This window comes from Perissodus microlepis, chromosome 2 (assembly GCF_051167445.1).
Source record: "Perissodus microlepis isolate ML-2025 ecotype Zambia chromosome 2, ASM5116744v1, whole genome shotgun sequence".
Taxonomy (NCBI): Eukaryota; Metazoa; Chordata; class Actinopteri; order Cichliformes; family Cichlidae; genus Perissodus; species Perissodus microlepis.
In genome coordinates this window covers 27603842-27624913 of record NC_140462.1, presented here as the reverse complement: position 1 = coordinate 27624913, position 21072 = coordinate 27603842, and the positions used below count along the sequence as shown (strand labels likewise).

General features: G+C 41.3%; 1 protein-coding gene across 1 annotated transcript in view; it reads left to right on the top strand.

Moving 5' to 3' along the window:
• afg2a (AAA ATPase AFG2A) overlaps nt 1-21072 on the top strand; it is a 112978-nt gene that overhangs the window by 10487 nt on the left and 81419 nt on the right. Inside the window, exon 11 of the mRNA XM_084954043.1 lies at nt 13241-13398. Within this exon, the coding sequence (XP_084810169.1) occupies nt 13241-13398 (158 nt within the window). The remainder of the gene's footprint in view (nt 1-13240; nt 13399-21072) is intronic.

The window sequence follows — 21072 nt, the reverse complement described above, 5'->3', positions numbered from 1 at the left end:
GAACAAATAAAATACTGAAAAAAGCCAGTTATCTAAGTGACTTATATATCATGTTTAACCTGAGTAGCGAAAGACGGCGGTGGGTTTGAAAACGATTTGCCAGGAGTCCGGTGTTCTCACCGGCTCTTGTGAGCCTTGAATCCCGGCTAGCTATCGAGCTGGTGGGTAACAGACGTCTCTGAAAACGTTGGAGCGCTTTTGAAAATATGTGGTGTCTTGATAAACCAAGCAGATATTTGAAGTTTACACAGCTACATTCTCGCCTGAAAATATGTTAAACGTTTATTTTGTGACCCAGAAAGAATAATAAGAGTAATATTAAAACTAAGTAGCTGCCGCCATTGTTGGAAACTGAGCAGGACCGTGCGGTTCCTGAATTTGGACACAGCTACGATACTGGACACAGCTTCTTCTTCTTCGGGGTTTAACGGCAGCTGGCATCCTTGTACATGCAGTGCTGCCATCTTGTGTTTCAGTCCGTTATTACACTCTTAAATCCTACTACTTATTCCTGCGTCTTTTGGGATCTTACAAAGCTTCAAACGAGGCGTCGACTATTAAATTAGTCGTCGACGATTTTAATAGGCAACGTAATCGTGACTAGTCGACTAATCGTGGCTGCCCTACTCCCCTTTAAGGTTGTCTCCTTGTGCATTTCTGGACTGCTTTCAGTGCAATTTCTATTTTTAGATTCCTCTGCGTGTTAACTATTCTGTCCACTTGCAAATTTAACTTTGAGATTTATGTGTCAAACTAACTGAAGCTTTACGTGCACATTAATCACTGCTGATGAGAGCTGTATCTCCATCTACAAAACAGCACTTTAATGGAAAATCAGTGGCCAAGCCAGAAGGTAACTGATCTGACAAGGCGGAAAGCAGACAAGCAGACGTTTACTGGAACATGACTTCTACTGTAACATCCTGAGATCTCTGTGGGGGGATTATTTGGTGCAACTGACCTCCACTGTGGCTGGTGCCAGCGTGGCATTTTATGCCAGTTCACACCACTGAAATCTTACACGCACCCCATTCATCAAATTTAACTACCAAGTGACTTCACTGTGAGTTGAATCACAGAGTGTCAGAACAGGACTTTTAATGAGCAAAAAAAGGTGACCAGATCTAAAATAGTTTCGCTTTTCTTTGAACAGAGTTGCATACACCTTTTTTATGTGATAATGCCCAGATTCCTATTTCATATGTATAAATGAAGGCAAAACTGTCTGCTGTATGCACAGCAATCTTGTTTTGTGATTGCCCCATCTAAAAATTTTATTTCAAATTTACAAATATTTATACATTAATCAGTTGTACAGTTTATTTGCAAGTTATTAAAAAGCACTGTTGTTTAATCTTTGCAGATTATTTTCAGTAAAAATCCAAACCACATTACCGTTATCCCTATAAATTGCTTGGATACATATAAATAGACACATAAAGCCATAGAAAACATACACACATGAACTCGCAAGCTGATATCTGTTTTTTCCTATTTTGCTTTGTACCGAAAGGAACAAAAGAGGCATAAAAACACATCAAATCGGAACTGCAGTTGTTTCCTCGTGCTGCTCAGGTAACAATGAGCTGCTGAGGAAGCATACACTCTGATGTACCGCTTCCTGAAAAATAAAATTGAGGGAACATATATCATGGCGAGCCCAATATACTCTGGTCACGCAAAAGATCCACCTTGCACAGCTGCATTAAAGCATCCACGAGTACGGACTTGTGGCTTCTATAATGGATGCAGTCACAAACACATGCACATTATCCTGCCTTTTAAATAATTCCATTCTCTTTAATGAAAGACTATTTACATGAGCTGTTCATATGTTAGGAAAGTCAAAGGGTTTGTGTGTGTGTGTGTGTTTGATTCTTTTGTGTGTGGATAAGAATGCATGGAAATCTTGATGTCATTAGGGAAATTGTTGTTTGTCCACTCTGAATTATAGTGAGCCCCAGAAACTTCTTGACGACAGATGTGTTATATAATGAGCACTTAATTACAGTCGATCACGGATCTGCCAGTTTTTAAAGCATTGTAATGCATGAGCACGCTCATGCCAGATGTATTAAAGTGCGATTCACTTAGGTCACCTGAAATCCCTTTTTAAGCTTCCACCGAATGCACAAATTATGAAGAAAAACTGTGCTTTACATCACGGGCACTGACCAATGGAATCCAGGTTAAACTTAATGAAAGAAGCATTTTTAAACCTGGGGGTGAAAAAACAAGAATGCATCAAAGTATTGAGAAGGCATCATGATGCTTCTCTGACTGCTGTACACACATGTTTATTCTTTAATTGCAAAAGAAAATACTGAACTATTTTTGAGAAAGGTCTGATTTAAAACAGTTCAACTCTGGGTAATAAAAAAGTTTAAAACATCGCAGAAAGATGCCGCTGAAGTAAAAGTACATAAAATGTAACTTGTTGGGGAAAGAATTTCTCCTGTTTCTGATTGTTCTTACATCAGCCTACATGCACTAAACAGGCAATCTGGATGGCATCCTGTTTAATTAACTCTATAGATATGCAATATTTTTTATGCTGTTTTCAGGGAGTTGTTAGTTTGGAGCTCTTCTTTGCTGAATGTATAATGTGCTAAGAAGCTAATCTCTGATTTTACTTTGCACAAACTTTAAATTAAGGTAAGAGGTTGTCATCATTCATCATCGGTTGTCTGTCATTTAAGACACAAATGGGTGAAAAATGAATGAATGTCTAAGCAAGCTATTGCCCGACTGCAAGCCTCGTGAAGTGTTCACCTGGGCTAAGACTGACATGCATGTATTGTTAAAATAGTCTTCATTTTCTACAATTATAATTCATGCTCCCTTTACAGTAATAGAATTTGACATTCATGTACTGTTTGCACACTGTTTAGGGGGACAGAAGTCCCTCTAAAAAAGTGAAAGTCAGAAGAAGTAGAATTAAAGCTGAGCATTTCAAAACTAAGTACTTGATTACATTTCACCATCCTCTCATTGCCAGTAACAACAAATATCAAACCCCTTGAAAACCCTAAATGAAACCTCTTAACTGTAGCAACTGTGAATGAGGACCTCTCATGGTCAAATGCTGTATAGCTGTGCAGGTACAGTCAAGCGTAGCTGCCAGTTCATGTGGAGTCAGCATGGAGCGTAACCAGACTGAGCTCTGTTTAGATACAAAGATCTGATTTTTATCTGCAGGGTGAAAATAGCTGAATGGTTCCTTCTTAAATGTTTTGTTGAGTTCTTGTCCAAATTTACATCTGAGGATATATTTTTTCTCTAATCTTTTCCGAAGTGAGAATCCCCGAGTTAGAATTTGCAAGTTCATTAGCCAAACGACTCGCAATCCTTTAAATGAATTCTCTCCTTTCTCTCCTCTTTTAAATTTGGGATTTCTGAATCAAACTTTTTTCTGTCCGCGGTTCTCTCCCTGTTGACAACGTGGCCTTCATCATAGTTTCATTGATGTTGACAGATTCATGTACACATTAAGAAGATCTGCTGGACTGAATTAGTCACAGCAGAAAAATGTCCATGCTGCACGCCTATAACTCTGTGTATGAGCATTTTTCTGACAGCTTTTCTGTTGCATCTGTCGCTCCTCATCACATCATTCTGACTGTGACTTTATGTCAGACATGTGTCAGCATGCACATTCTTGCAGGACAGGTTAACTTAGAAGGAGACATTACACAAGTCCCAGATTTGTTTCTTGTTAGCTGCAGGAGTAGTTCCATGTTTGAGCTGAGTGCAGTTGAAGTTCTATAATAGAAAAGATTTGCTTTAAAACACATGCAAAACATCCATTTTCACAACTAATATGCATTTTTAAAGACATTTAAATGAAGATTCCATTATCCAAATGTATTATAATAGAGCATGTGACGCACCCAAAATTAACTATTAAGAGCTGATGAGTCAACATTTTGACTGGTTGCTTGTACAGACAGATTCACTTTTTATATTTCTATTTCACAATAGATCAAATTGAATTGAAATAAATGTTAAAATTGGGGAAAAAAAGGGATCTGGGTGTAGGTCTCCTATGTCCAAGATAAATTTGATGGCTCATGTTTCCTAGTTTATCACATTAAATATGTCCTCTCTGTATAAAAGCACAGTGCAACCCATCTGAGATTGTGCACTAGTTTGTGAATTCTCTTTTTGGAGCCTCATTTTGTAGCTAGCAAGTTTGGTAGCCTGCTAGACCTTAATAGACACAATAAAGTAAAACTTTTACTCACCAAATGTAAGAGTGCATATCCTGCCCCGTCTCCCTCCCCTCAGCCCCACCTGGTCGCTGCAGATGGCCGCCCCTTCCTGATCCTGGTTCTGCTGGGGGATTGTTCCTGTTAAAAGAGTTTTTCCTTCCCACTGTTGCCAAGTGCTCACTTGTGGGGAGGTTGTCTTGATTTTTAGGATCCAGTCCAGTATCCAGTCGTATTTCAGTTATTATGAAGGGAGAAAGTAGTTTTAGAGGAAAAAAATAAAAGGGTATTGTACCAGATTGTAAACATCTTTTATTTCAGTTTTAAATTTGAGCATATAAATATGGGAGTGCATGGGGACTGACTTGCTTTCCTGGTTAGCCTCAAGGAATTGCAGGTTTTAGGCCAAAATTATAAAATTTTTATAAATTTATGTAAGAATAAACCTTAGCTGGCAGAACCTGCACATTTAATTAATTAGCAATATGCATAAACTGTATATAGAATAAAAGAAGGAGCAAAGGTCAAATAGGGTTGCGTGTCTTTACAGTGTAGGATGCTTTCTTATGTTTTGTCACAAGATCCCTGACAAAAGCTTCCTCCAGTATAACCTAGTTCTAGTGTTCATATTTCCCTAAATGTTACTTTGACCGTGTTTCCAGCCCACCAGAGATTATGCAAAACAGCTTTTTCATAATGAATCCCTCTAGGTGTTCTGCGTGGTATTGGAAGCTGTCATGTGGTCTCGCGGAGCCTCACAGACTCCGGGCGTCTCTCTGTCGTCCTGTTGGTGTTCAACTGATCCCGGTGCTGGCAGATGACTCATTTCCACAGTCTAAACAGTGCAAATTGCGTGTGTGAGTGTGCACGTCTATTTGAACGTGTGTATGCCAGTGCATGCTTGTTTGGTTTGTGCCACATCCGGACCCACTGTTTACAAGCCTCTCTAAATAGGGGAAGCCTGCTGGAGCAAAAAGGGCCAGTAAAATTGATTATATGGAATAATAAACACAAAATGCACCACTGTGTCAGCTGAAAGCTTTTTGGTTAGCCTGCTATTTGACAGCAAAGATCAGGCTCGATATTTAACAACTCAAACTTTAGCAACTAAATGGCCTAAATGATTTACACGGGAAATGTGCAAAGTGATTTGGCCAACACGCTTAGTGAAAATCCCCTAAACCTAAATATTCAGCACTTGAGCGTTTTTAAACCCAAACCATTGATCTTCCTGGCCATGAGACACAGGAAATGGGGACTAGAGGTTACTCTGCTCTGTAGAAACGAGGAAGAAAAATGGCAGCAAAAACCAGCAGAGTTTTGTGTGTTTGACATAAATTTTGCCGTGGAAGACTAAATGGGCCAAACAGTGCTAAATGCTCACTGATGTTTACAGCGGCAGCATTGCCTTATAAAGTGCCTTTCCCAAGTCATCTGTCCTTTTAAAGACACTTCAGGGATTTCAGTACAGGTCACATAAATATCAGTCGGATCAGCATGGGAGGTTTATTTGAGGCCCCTGTTTATAAAATCCGGAAATGTGCTGCTTGTGCTCCTAAAACCCGACACATACCTTTTCCCAGTGACAGCGATGTGTGTGTGTGTGTGTGTGTGTGTGTGTGTGTTTGTGTGTGTACTTCAAGAGCACATATTATTGCTGTGTTTCAGTTCCGGGAACAGATGTTGGGTATTGTAAATACAGGTGCATAGAGTGCTCCGGAAGCCCCGGCGAGTAATGAAAACGTTGCTGTGGTTTTTTGTGATGGTGTAATGCTCAAAGTATTTTGCAATCAGTTGAGGCCGGCCTTGCTGGGGAGCTTCAGCTCAACCTCATTGGTTTTCAGTGCAGCAGCACACAATGCACCGTAACACAAAAACATAGCTCTGATTATTCTGTGTTGAAATGTCGAATGCAGTGTTGCTATGCAAGTACACTTCTGTTGTTGGTGATGATCTGCTCTCCCTGATGCTCTCTCTGTGTCAGGTTTCCCTTTTTTAATCTTCCATGCTGGAATGTTTAACCTCTACCCACATAACTCTTGTGTTTCTTCCTCTCTGAATGTCGAGGGAAAGTCTTGAACGTTGTATTGAGTGGACTTGTAGTTGCATGAACAAATAGCTTGTGCTGAAAACCTGCTCAAATGTTCAAAGTAGAAACTTTGGGGTTTTCAAGGTTTTTAGAAGTTGACAGAGGTTGTTCATGAACATCAAGGGTGCTGCACAAGTCTTTGCAGACAGTCATTTACATGCTGTGGCTGTGCACGATCACCAGGTGGCAGTATCAAAAATATGTGGAACAATTGGCATTGCTACTTTTATTTATCCTTGTGCTTGTTTTAAACACTCCCCTCGAGTGTTAAAAGCAGTGTAAACTTTCCACCGTAGCTGCTCTCTGTGCTTCTAAGCTTCCGTTTTTGATCTTTGATGAGTTTTTTTTTTTCACACGTCTTTGTGGTGAACTCAGCTGACACTTTCTGTCTTCGTCAAGCCAACTTTTCACTTAAGAAGTACGTTCACACTGCAGGCGAAAGCGCATCAAATCCGATTTTTTTGACCCTGTGCGACCCATATCCGATCATGGTGTGACAGTGTGAACGGCACAAATCCGATATTTTCAAATCCAATCTGGGTCACTTTCGTATGTGGTACTGAATCCGATACATATCCGATGTTTTAGAAAGCGACTGCTGTTTGAACGGTCAAGTCGCATTAAATCCGTCTTTTACGTCACCGATACAAGACAGACGCCAATTATCAGCGCCGGAGAAGCGCCCGAGAAGACATCGCGCACGCTTCCTGGCCATCCGGTGAAACTGCTGGGAAGACAACGTTGGAGAAACGTTAACATTTTATTTGTACTGTATAATCTGCAGATTCTGACAGAAATCTGCAACTATCCTTTGAAGCACCGCTCCTCTCTAAAACAGCAATAGGGATAATTATTAGGTTATTTACATTATTATGTAAATAACAAAATAACTTAAAGCAAAAATTGGGAAACGTGAAGTCCGAAGTCTTTATATTAATGGCCATCAGTCAAACAATATTGTTTGCTCTGGGTCTAAACAGCGCGTTGTGTGTGTGACATCTTCTTTTGCGCATGCGGGCCGCTTTGAGCGTTCACACTAGAGCGCGTTTGCTGTCGCATTTTATTTGTGGTGTGAACGAGCAGACAAAAAAAATCGGATTTGATCAAAAAATCGGAATTGAGCATTAAGACCTGCAGTGTGAACGTACCCTAAGCTTAACGTCATCTCTTTTACTGCTGTTTTTTTAAGACTGCATGCTGACGTGTCTGTATTGACTATGTAGTCCTGGCTACCCATAGTCCTTGACTCTGCACAGTCAAAGACTCTGTCCCTCAAAGGTGACCCGTAAAGTGGCTTTGCTTACTTTTCTTCTAGTAGAATTGAGCTATCATTAAAATGACCTTTGCAATATTCATGGAAAGGCATAAATCTTTATGATACTTTAATTGCCTTCAATTTTGCAGAAACAGATTTGTCATAAACTAGCTGCTCTTTCACCCTTTGCGATTGGAAATACTATTATAGTATTGGGACAGTGTTTCAGATTTCTGGTTGTCTCAATATACAGGGAGTGCAGAATTATTAGGCAAGTTGTATTTTTGAGGAATAATCTTATTATTGAACAACAACCATGTTCTCAATGAACCCAAAAAACTCATTAATATCAAAGCTGAATGTTTTTGGAAGTAGTTTTTAGTTTGTTTTTAGTTTTAGCTATTTTAGGGGGATATCTGTGTGTGCAGGTGACTATTACTGTGCATAATTATTAGGCAACTTAACAAAAAACAAATATATACCCATTTCAATTATTTATTTTTACCAGTGAAACCAATATAACATCTCCACATTCACAAATATACATTTCTGACATTCAAAAACAAAACAAAAACAAATCAGCGACCAATATAGCCACCTTTCTTTGCAAGGACACTCAAAAGCCTGCCATCCATGGATTCTGTCAGTGTTTTGATCTGTTCACCATCAACATTGCGTGCAGCAGCAACCACAGCCTCCCAGACACTGTTCAGAGAGGTGTACTGTTTTCCCTCCTTGTAAATCTCACATTTGATGATGGACCACAGGTTCTCAATGGGGTTCAGATCAGGTGAACAAGGAGGCCATGTCATTAGTTTTTCTTCTTTTATACCCTTTCTTGCCAGCCACGCTGTGGAGTACTTGGACGCGTGTGATGGAGCATTGTCCTGCATGAAAATCATGCTTTTCTTGAAGGATGCAGACTTCTTCCTGTACCACTGCTTGAAGAAGGTGTCTTCCAGAAACTGGCAGTAGGACTGGGAGTTGAGCTTGACTCCATCCTCAACCCGAAAAGGCCCCACAAGCTCATCTTTGATGATACCAGCCCAAACCAGTACTCCACCTCCAACTTGCTGGCGTCTGAGTCGGACTGGAGCTCTCTGCCCTTTACCAATCCAGCCACGGGCCCATCCATCTGGCCCATCAAGACTCACTCTCATTTCATCAGTCCATAAAACCTTAGAAAAATCAGTCTTGAGATATTTCTTGGCCCAGTCTTGACGTTTCAGCTTGTGTGTCTTGTTCAGTGGTGGTCGTCTTTCAGCCTTTCTTACCTTGGCCATGTCTCTGAGTATTGCACACCTTGTGCTTTTGGGCACTCCAGTGATGTTGCAGCTCTGAAATATGGCCAAACTGGTGGCAAGTGGCATCTTGGCAGCTGCACGCTTGACTTTTCTCAGTTCATGGGCAGTTATTTTGCGCCTTGGTTTTTCCACACGCTTCTTGCGACCCTGTTGACTATTTTGAATGAAACGCTTGATTGTTCGATGATCACGCTTCAGAAGCTTTGCAATTTTGAGACTGCTGCATCCCTCTGCAAGATATCTCACTGTTTTTGACTTTTCTGAGCCTGTCAAGTCCTTCTTTTGACCCATTTTGCCAAAGGAAAGGACGTTGCCTAATAATTATGCACACCTGATATAGGGTGTTGATGTCATTAGACCACACCCCTTCTCATTACAGAGATGCACATCACCTAATATGCTTAATTGGTAGTAGGCTTTCGAGCCTATACAGCTTGGAGTAAGACAACATGCATGAAGAGGATGATGTGGACAAAATACTCATTTGCCTAATAATTCTGCACTCCCTGTATAGACGCACATAAACCGCTTAACTTCACTACATTCTCTCCATCCTACTGTTTAACCTCCTAGGACCTGGCGTCCACATATGTGGACATCACATTTTGGGTTATTTAGACCAAAATACTCAATTTTGCTCTACAAGGGCCTGATATCCACTTACGAGAACGTTACACTGCTACTGTTCTATCAAAATTTTAAACGAATATCCTCATATGTGTGCTCTTATATGTGTTTTCTTAAAAACAAAAATAAGGTAAAAAAAAATCTGGTAATTCTTTGTTTTTACATTCATCGGGCCCCAATATTCCCAAATATCAAAGAGATATTAAAAATGCATGCTGTGGAAGAGTTTGGGTCTTAGGAGATTAATAGAAGTTTTTGATTTTTTTTTTTATTACTTGTTGGCTGTTGTAACTTAGTGTTAGCTCCAAAATAATCGAATGCATGTCTTGTCTTGATGTTTTTTCTGGCCACTTCACATGTTAAAGTGTCTCCAAGTAATGCTTGGTATTCAGATGTTTGATTCTGTTGCTGACAGGTCAGTTTGGTGTGAGCATCAGAGGATGTGACCCCTGAAAAGAAGGCCTTGATTTGGGGCAAGGTCTGTTTTGGACGGATGCAATTAAGATTGTGCCCCTGGGAAGGGGAAAAAACCCAAATAATCGCTCTCCTCTGTTTTTTTCCAATGCCAGCTCTGGGAAATGAGGTCTTCTCTCACTTCCATACCTACTTTAGGCCCTGGTGTGATGTTTTGCAAATGTGCATTCTTGTACATTTAGGAGGCCCCCTTTTCTTTCAATTCCCTGTGGACCCCTGGTGAATGTGAAGCATTCTGGAAAACAGGAGTGCAAGGAAAAAAAGGAAAGAAAGGAATAGGGAAATGAGTCCACAGAAGGTTCAGATTAAATTGTGTTGTGTTGCGTCTTTTTTTCCCTCTTCTCCTCCCATCGGATGTTTTCATAACTAAACCAAATGTGTGCTTGAAGTCAGCCAAGAGAATCCCTAAAGCAAAATGTTAAAGTCAAATTGTTGAATCAAGTTTCCGCCGCCCTCTGGGCTTCCAGGCTGCATTTGAAGCTCTGCGCCTTCTGAACTCTGTTTTCCCTTTGGCCAGACGATTCTCTGCAAAGCCTTTCGTTGCCTCTGGCAGAGTGTTACATTCAATCCAGACAGTTTCGAATGATTTTTGATTAAACATTTATTAAACATGTGTCAGCTATGTTATTTTTTTTTCTTTTCTTTTCAGCGCTTGTATGCAGCCACACTACTAACTGGAAGCTTTAACATTAGCTGTCTGTCAAAGCTTATTGCAGATGATGAGCGTTTCACTTTAGCTGCTGGACTGAGGATTAAAACGTGGTGACAAAAGCTTCACAGAAATGTGCAGAAAAATCTGATGTTAATGACCTTGCAGAAAGTGAAGTATGAAGGCATTTCTTCAAGTATTTTTAATGTGATTTTGCATAATTGTTGCTTTTTGCCTTTGTTTTAACATAAGTGTATTATTTTTTTATGTTACTTTACATTGCTTCTGACACATTTTCTGTGCTCGGGCAAGCTGCCCGGGTATATTTAAGAGGCTGTCCAAGTATATTTGGTGATTCCTTACTTATTTTATTTTTAATCCATCTGAGAGAACATCTGAACAGTCTCCTGACTCTTATTTTCAAACTTCATTTGCTCCTAGCCAACCACCCTTGGCTTTTTCCGTCTTGTGTTTTACCTTCTGGCTGTATCACTGGCCAGGTTGCTATTGTGGTGGTCCTTGTTGACAGTTGGCTTCTTCCTGATTGAGTCTCTCATCCTGGAGCTGTACATGTTCCAACTTCACAGATTAACTCTGAGCTTGAGAGCCACCCCAACCAGGGAGCTGGTTAATGTGCCACAAGGCTGCAGAGCAGAGCAAAGACTGTGATCATCAGCAGCAGTCCAAGTTGGTGGAGTTGGAGTTCATCTTCAGAATGAGAGATGCACTGAAGAAGCGGCTTATTATATTTACCCATTATATATAGGTTTATTTATTCTGATCTGTGTAAAATACGGATAATCAACTTTTTATAGAGGTCTTGAAGTCCAAAATCATTCTATCTCCGTGGTCATTCTAAGCTCAAAGAAGATCTGAACCCAGCAGTTAATCCTGTTTTTGGCCCTCTTCCATCACCTTCTCAGCATTTATAGAGGCTGAGGCCCCACTGCCTTTGCAGGGCAGGCAGCTTTGGTTTGGGGTTAGTGCATATGGTGTTGTGGCTGGTGCTCCTCATCTCCCTCCTCGCCCCAGCTTCCTTCCACATCCTATCCTGTCTTGCCTCGTCTGTTCCACTCAAACCAGATGTTTTTCTGCAGCCTAAGCAGCGCCGGGATGAAGCATTATCGCAGATGAAGAGCTGAAGCAGCAGCCAGGTGGAATGATGGGATGTTTAGAGCTCTGGGGATTGAGAGTAAGAAGTAGGGTGGGTGTTTGGGGATAAAGATTGAAGGGGCGTGAAAAATGCATCATACACCAGGGAGCCGGGACTGGGGAACACATTGACCTCGGCCGAAGACAAATGCGTTTCCAATAATTAAATTTCTCCTTCTTCTTCTTCCCCTCTCTCCCTCGCTGTCTGTCTGTCTGTCCCTTGCCTAGTCAGACGGGTCCTGGAAAATATAAACAGGATGCACTCTTGTCTGATCGTAAATCCCCTCTCGTCTGCTCTCTGGCCCCAAGCCCTGGACCACGTCCGTTCCCCTACAGCCCTCTCCACTCCGTCTCCTATCCAGACCCCCTCCACCCCAACCCTGTTGCTCAGAAGAGGAAGCCAAGAGTGTGTTTGTGTGATATGTGCACATGTGCATTGAGAACGGTTGTGTGTTTAATATACTGTTACCCAACACTGGGGTTGGAAACGTGGTTGTGGGCTGGTTTTGTAACTACTAATCATTGGCCACATTTAGCATGTAATTAACTCAGAGAAGACCTGTCCTCCCACCTGTAGGGGTTAAATCTCCACAGCTGGATGCAAGCTGATCCACACATGGCGTTTCGCATGCTGTCATTGCTTTACTCTTTGCATTTCTCCTTACATTTTTAGCAGTGATGGCAAGCAGCATTGGCCCTAGACCTACTTGCAAATCTTTTACACTTTAAGTAAATTGGAAGGTTTTTGCAAACTGTACATGACCAATTGGAGTCCTTGTGCACTGATCCGATTCATGCAGTAACACTGCCGATGACCTTTCCAGTAAATAAATAATTTTTTCTAACCTTTTCTTCAGAAGTATGTGCTCTATGTCAGTCATCACCTCACAATTTTTAAAAGCTAACTCGGCCCAGACTCTTTTCCTCGTGAGATCACTCTGCATTGACTGTTTTTGCAGAGCGAAACAAAGGCTCATTTTTTGATACTGACACATCAGTGTTTGTTTTCTTATCTTCTTTTTATTCAGTTGCAGACTAAAGGCATTCAAACCTTAAGCTCTTCAATTACACTCTCCTTCCCTTCTGCCTGCTTACTTTTCTCTGCAGGCCCAATTATTTTCACCGTCAAAAGGGGAATTAGCGTTCATTTTAAGATTTGCATTCACTAGGTGTGTATCATCACAGCAAGTACAAGCCTGAATGTTTTGAGTTAAAAAAACGGACTTGGTGCATATGGGTTTGGAATGAACTCTTTTTGAATTTGAAATGATCCATCTTTTCTATAATATGTCAACCTGAATGTTTTCAGGGAAAGCTTCTTTTTTTGTTTCGTTTTTTAAAGTTGTTATACGTCAAACAAAAAATGCTTCCCTTCAGGTCAAACCTGTGTCAAGTCAGTTCTTTTTTTTTTCTTCAGCATGAAGTTGTTTTCCACTTCTGATTCGGTGACAGATTTAGCTGATGTAAACCTTCTCTGTGCAGGTTTGCACGCACTGAGGCGAGCACTGGGAGGTTCCCATCAACCACCGTTTGACCAGCAGCTAATGGGGACAGTGACGGTCACTCTGCAGGACCTCCAGTGGGCCATGTCTGTAGTGAAGCCCAGTGCCATGAGGGAGGTTGCTATTGATGTCCCCAAGGTACATTAACTGACACAACTAGTCAGTTTGTTTGTTTTTTCCATTCATTCTCTCATGCCTTAAGCTCGTTTAGACTCATCTGTCTGTCTTCTTAAAGGTGAAAAACATGTATTTTTAAAAATTCACTCATCTATAAGAAATGCCCCTCATATTGATCTTGGAGTTAGTAGAAGCTGATGCTTCCAGATTGCACTATAAAGCTAAGCTCCTGTTCTAGCAGGAATTTTTATTTGGCCATTTGGCATAAATTCCAAAGGTAGGGTGTTTTCGCACATGCAGGGTTTAGTCCATTTCAGTTGAAATCTGGTTCATGTTCTCCCTTGGGCTGTTTCGTTTGTGCAGGTGTGAACACAGTAATCAACTCTTCCAAAAGAGTCTCGGTCCAATCCAACTACCAGGTGTATGTTACAAGTTTAAGCTAAAAAAACGTCCTGTAGCCACGTTTGCTTTGTATCCTGAATGTGGAAAGGTACTATAGATGTGCAAAAATCTGTACAGGCTAGCAACTAGCTGTGAATATAAAACCTCTGTGATCTCCAATAGTCTAGAACACAGCACTTTCTTCCTGTATTTACTTTTGTTGCTTCCGCCCCAGACACATCTGGCCAATGAGCCGACTGAACCTTCTCACATGGTTTGTAGTGACGCGTTTTGGTTTGCTCAGAGTTCATTTGGATTTTTTTCTGTGCGGAAAGAAACCAAATCATGAGGAAAAGCTACAAGTTTACAAACTCATCAACTGATTCAGACAGGAGTAAACAACCTACAGGTGTCAAAACACCCTTAATCATTCTCGTAGGTCCATGATATAAAATTGTTAGAGTAGGAACATCAAATGATGTCATAGTGACTAAATTTAACTCCTGGGTTCCTTAGTTCCTGAAATGGTTCCTAACCTTTGGAAATAGGCTAACAACTGTTAATGTGAGTGAAAGTTAAGCTGCAGTTATAGTGACAGTTTCTGAGTGTTTTTCTTCCAGTTATAGAGCCAAAAGAAGGAAATAAGAGGAAAAAAGAGAGCTAACGTCAGAGAGTGCAACGTCTGCTATGCAACAGACAGGAAGCACAGGCACCGTAAAAACTAAATTAAACAGATATCTCTGCTGACTCCATAAAGAAATCTGGTTCTTGAGTTGCTAAATGTTCCACTATGATCACCACTCTCACTGACGTGATTATTCCTTGTCCACAAACTGTATAACAGACGTAATCGTGGTGATGTTACACATTGATTTCCAACTCTGCATTTCAAAACCTCAACATTTGAGCAGCTGCACTCTAGGTCTTTCTCGCCTTATGAGAAGAGAGACTGGAGTGCTGTTATCAGTTAAGGCTAGCAAGCTTGGTTAGCCAGCTGAACCATAGACGTATAGACACTATACTTGCTAATTAGTGCTAATCAAATAACTACCCTAACACAAGAATTTCACTCACAAAAACCGGAGCACAAACTTCTAGGATGATCTGTACCACATAGCAGGATTTGAAATGCTCTGAAAGGTGGTCAGTAATTTGTTTTTAATGTATTGCTCCTGAATATAAACTTATTAATTTCATATCTTAAGAGTTTCTGGGGATCGATCAGCTTAAACCTCCGGTTGGGCCACGCTTCCGTTCAAGTCATGAGCAATGCCTTTGAAATTCTCACTATGTCAACTTCATGACATTTAACAGATTGTTATTATGAAAGTGTCAGTTAGTGCCAGGTTAAATCTAAAGGGATAGAGCTCTGAGGCTGGGCTTGTACTCACTTGTGGACATAGAAACGCATGAAGACTTTTGTTTGTTCATTTTCAACTGGAGCTGGATGTCAAAGAGTAGTCTGGGAAAAATTAAGAGACCTTCTCTTCACATACTTGACTTATTTATGGCATCATTCATAATGACACAGTCTGGATGAGATGATGAGAGGAAGTAGTCTGGTTTGTTTCATTCGATCTGTGTTTCATCGAAAGGAGAATTAAAATCTCTAAACTAAACAGAATCGTGAGAAAAGCTCAAAGAGAGCAGCAGCAGCGGTCTTCCTGTGTATTTTAATGTCCCTTTTTAATGCACATGAAAAGATCCCTTAACTACTCTCTGACCACTGAATTACCAGCAGATGAGGGTCAGGCTGAGGAAGAGTGGAAATGACCCCGTGGCCATTTTACCCTCCGCTACAATGAAGATGAATCACTTGTTCTTAGTGGATGAAGGGAGAAAAAAGGAGCAAAGGAGGGGAGGGACAGAGGGGAAGGAGAGATGAGAGGACAGTGGTGAGACTCCAGGATGTTTTGGAGTTTGCATGTGCAAGACATAACGGACAGGAAGAGGGCTAACATCATCCTCCACCGGTAATTGAAAGCAGATCGGGTCGCTAACGGTTCCTGCCAGCAACCAAAAAAAGAGAAAGCGAAAAGAAGAAGAAATGTCCTTCCTATCCCTTCACCTCCACCCGCCTCCCCTTTTCTCTCTGCAGCACTCTGCACTGAGCTCGCCCAGAGACATTCAGTCCTTGTGGCCGGTTCCTGGAAACAAGAGAGGAGTGAGTTTGAGTTTGGATTTTTTTTTTCTCCTCTCCTTGCACAGCTCAGCTGAAAGGGCAGCCGCAGAGCCCCGGACTTGATTATATCCACATGAGTGCAAACATTTGTTTCTAATCCATTTTATATAAGAAACTTCCAGTGGTGCCGGATAAATACATGCCTCGAGTTCCTCCGAAACCTTCTCAGATCACAGATCTAGAGATTTTACAGAATATGCCTCTCAATTTACCATTTATTTATGATTAAATACATCAGAAGTTTGATTTAATCCTTTGTTTGCTCTGTGATGAGAAATTCTTCAAACTATCTCAGTTTACCCAGTTTTTTTTTAATGAACATCTTCCACTTTATAGCCTGGCTTTAATATTTTTATTTGGCAGCTGTATAACAAGCCTATTATTCTTCCTTTTAAACATACTCCTTGTCTCTCTTGACTTTTTTTTTGTCTGTGAAGTCCCCCACACCCCTCCTCTCAGCCCCATCAAAGGACCCGAGCTTGAGAAGGCCCCTTGTAAAGTTCAGAAAACAACAGTAAAAGATAATAACTGGGTCTCGTACAAAAAGGAAGAGAGGGAAGAAGGGGGGGAAACACAGCAGAGCGAGGTGTGAGTCAAAACATTGCCTTCTAATTCCACAAACACTTCATTCGTGACAAAAGGCAGCTTACACTTAATGTGAGTTTTTATTGTTATTTCTTACAATGACTCCATTAAGTCTGCAGAGACAACTAAAAAATGCTGCAAAAAAAAAAACGGGGGGAAGATGAGTGCATAAAGTTGTGTTGCACATCTGCTTCTTTGATAGAAACATGGGAATAATTGATTTGTAATTAAACGCCTGTGGATGTGGCTGCTAATTTGGAGGCTTACATGCTTTTTCTCTGCATTTGACCCTAGCAGCTGTTCGTTGTTTGGCGCAGTTGAAAAGGAAATGTTCAATCATTTTACCTCCAGCCAATTTTAATATGTGTCTACCTGTGTCATCAGCGTAATCATCGAAAACTCTCAGGGACCTAAACTTCCAGGAAAACTGCAAGGTTCTAGAAAACATTCAGTCTTCTCTTGTGACCCGATGCTGCACTCATACATGTAAATAATAAATGCAGCCAATGAGGCCAGGAAAAATGTTTGGACCATCCCTGCAATTTTTTGCCTTTTTTCACCAAAAGTAATATCCAGCTGATTTATTGTTCCCTTATTGTCTAATATAATTTCTCAGAGTTGCAAAACATCACAAAGTAATGATACCATTTCAGTTTGAATGACTGCATAAACACTGCAAAACTTGGCAAAAAGTAAAAGCCGAGGCACGTAGTTGGAGAATTCACGTCATTCGCTTTAAATATCATCGGTATCAGCACAAAGCTGCTCAGTTATCATTTTTTGCCTTCTAATTATTTCTTTTATAAATGTTGTCTAATGTATGTCACAAAAACCTCCTTTTGTGTTTTTCTTTCTTTTTTTAAAAGCTTTTTGTCTGCCTCCATTTTTTTCTACTTGTCTTAATCATGCTCACCTGTTCCCTCAATTTCCCGTGTTTTACAGATGACCTTATCTCACTTTTTATTTCATTTCATTACTCTCTAGGGCTTCAAATGGGCATTTTGCTTTGCTTACCTACTTTCGGCTTATCTTCTCATCTCTGCAGCACTGTTTTCTCTCTTTTTCCTTTCCTCGCCTCCCTCCCCTCCAACCATCCGTTACCCTCTCTCTCTCGCTCGCTTAGCGCTGTCCATAAATTGTTCGGTATTTACAGTATGTGGCCAGACGCCAGGTTTCCATTAGGTGCTCTGTTCCCCGGAGACGGCGCCGGTGGCCTGGGATGTGTTACCTTTGGATGGAGGGCAGTAGGGAGGGTGAGGGGGGACAAGCTTGTGAGGAGAGAGTAGGAGGTAAAAAGGAAAAAAAGAGGGGAAGGGAAAGAGATTTGAGCATGTATTTAAGGCAGAGTGAGAGAGGGTGATAGTGAGAAGGTCAAGTGAGGAAAAAGAGATATAAAAAATAGAAAGCTGTGGGAAGAGAAGGTAGGAAGGTAGATGTAAATAGCTTTTGCACTTGTTGACAGTAACAAGGTTACCTCCTTTTTTAGAAAATTTGACTGGTGCTCAACAGGTGGTGCTTGAATGACTGGTGTTTAGTAATGAAGAGTTCAGTGGAACCTTGTTTTGTTGTGGAGACGAACAATATCTACATCACGGGGTGAGAGGATAGAGTTTTCTGCCTCCTAATGTGAATAAAAAGCCATATCTGGTTGGAATTTGTTTCCGTGCGTGGCACCGCGGCACTTCCAGCACAGCTGTTACTTTAAGATTGCTCCCTGTAAGCCCCATCCTGACCACTCACATTTGTGCCTCTGCAGTACGCACTGGATCTCCTTCGCTGTATCAAACCTCGACCCTTCAATTTGAATTTCATTTTGGGAAAGTGGATGAAGTTCTGGGGAACTAAATCTGGCAAGTAGTGCTGGTGATGAGCAACAGTTGCCCTGGTCCTGCCCAAGTTTGTGGTTTAGTAGTGATGGAGGCTCTCCAGAGATGCAGAAGAAAATAACTTTGAGGAGGAGCTTGATCATGTTTAAATCTTTTATGGCTTTTGATTTCTATGTGCAGGATCAAGGAACATTTTAAATGCACTTTGCACTGGCTTCCAGTTGAATTTTACTCTCACATGTCACATCGCATTGTTGAGTTCAAAGAATTCAAAGTTTTCAGTATTCAGAGTGTTTTCTGCATTTAGATTATTTGTGAAATTCAGACCTGTGGCACTTGAACTGAAAACTGTTTAACTAGAGCCTGTCTGTTTATTTTAACAGAACAGTCAGTCTAAAGGTACAAATGAAAAATACATGCAGAAACACGTTTGGTAGGGCCAGAGGTGCCACCAAGGAGGGGCCAGGGGGGGCACTGGCCCATCCTGGCAAGACTGTCCTATGTTAGTAATATTTTTAATAAACATGAGCACAAGAGAGGAAGGCATCCTACAATGAGTTGAAACATTAACTTGTCATTTACTTTTTTACACACACAGACAGAAGGTTGGTGGCACAGCGTGTGCCACCCCAATATTTTTAGTGATCCTCATATGAAAAAAAATCTGAAGGTGCCCCTGCTGGTGGCACCATCTTATGTCACCAGTACACAAAATAAGCTTAGAAGCAGAGGAGCTATTTCTGAACTACTGTGTGTAGATTTTACAGTACCCAGCTGTACTACATTGCATATGGACACATTGTTTGACTTCCTAAAAAACCTGGTTTCTCTCTTTCGTTCATGTGAATGTAATAAGAGAAATCCAAGTGTGGGAGGACAGAAAAGCAGTGCGATAGATAAAGACAGAAGTAAAACAGGAAGGAATGAGTGGGGGAAAGTGGATCTAAAAGGAGATGGGGAAAAAAAGAATGAGAGGAGATGCAGACCGAAAGAAGCATAAGAGGTGAAACATAAGGAAGAAAGAATTGGTAACGAAGAAAGAGACAGGAAGGCTTTAGAGGCTTTTGGATGAGGCTCTCTCCTTATCTGCTTTATCTCCTCCGGTTGTTCACTGCCGGACCCTCTCCCTCCCTTCCTCCCTCCTTCCATCTGTCAGACAGACAGCTGTTGGCAGACTCGCTCTGTTGTTGTTCACTCTGTCCAGAGTCTCCCCAATCCAAGCCCTCAGTTCCTCCATCTCTTTCCAAATATGCTTTTATATTTCTCTCCTCTCCACCCGACCCCTGTCAACAGTTTGGAAGAACTTGACATTCTTTGCAATTTACTCGTGTGGTCAGAAAGTTAAAAAGGTCTTCCTGTGGGTTACATGAGAACGTCAGTGACATCAGTGTGCAATCAGAGTTTATTTGGTCTGTTGCACTTATTGTTGGCGATGTGTTTGTATTTGAGCTGCTGCACATGAAAGTGTATGATGTGAGTCTGAGCTTTATATTGGAATAAAGGACTAATGGTGAGCATTTATTAGAGTTTGGGCACTCTCGTCCTCTGCCAGTGAGATACATATATAGTTTGCTTGATTGCATGTTATTGTTTGGGTGATTGATTGCATTGAACCAGAGGTGTTTTAGTCAACATTTTGACTGGATTCCAGACTCTTCTAAATCTGCTTCAGCTAATACTAAGATAGCCTCTTTTTCTTCTTTAACTTCTCTTGGATTGCCTGTTCACTGATAAGTGTTATATGCAGAGTCTAGCATCAGGTCAATTAAACCTCTGGATGTTGATCTGGTCAGTGTCAAAGGGGGTTTATAATCATTTTCAGCTGCTTTGGTGTTAATGAAATTAGCAACAGGTGCACTAGAGGGGCAACAGTGAGACAGTCTCCGCAACAGGAATGGTTTTACAGTTGGAGGCCACTGATATTTTCTCCCTGCTCATCTTTTCTGAAATATTAATATAGTCAATATAATAGTCAATGGTATTATGAGGTAGCATGAGGCAATACCTGGATCCCACTGGTGTGAATATGACAGACAAAAGAAAGAGAAACAAACTTTGTGAGGTCGGCCTGAGAGCCTGACGTCCTCAAGAGGGTGCTGTGCTCACAGCCTGGCATCGTGGCAAATGGCATTTGCCATAAAATACCAGAATAGGTGCGTGTACCGCTAGTGCCCTGTGCTTTTCATAGATCACCTTCACTTTGAGCACATGTGACAGGCGTAAAAGGGTCTGGAGAGGCTGTGGAGAACATTATACCGCCTGTAGCCTTGATCAGCATGACCAGTTTGGTGGTGGGTCAGTGATGGTCTGGGAAGGCATATCCATGGAGGAACGCACAGAGCTGTACAGTCTAGACACACATGAAATCCTTGGGCCCATTTTCAGATACACTAGTACACTGGGTCCTGGGTTCCTCCTGGTGCATGGCAATGCCTGACCTCATGTGGTGAAAGTATGCAGGCAGTTCCTGGAGAATGAAAGAATTGCCACCATGCTTGCCAATGGAAAACCTCTGGGGCATTATGCTTCAGCCTAACTGACGCCACCAGGTTGGACTTTAGCCTTTCCAGGAGCCATGCAGACAAACACATGTTTGTATGTCCACGAAATGACATCCTTTTGTTCCTAACACATTACCCAATCCTGGGTATCTGAGGGAGGACACTCAGCAGAACAGAAGCAAGCCATCATGCTGTCACGTACAACAAATTGAAAACACAA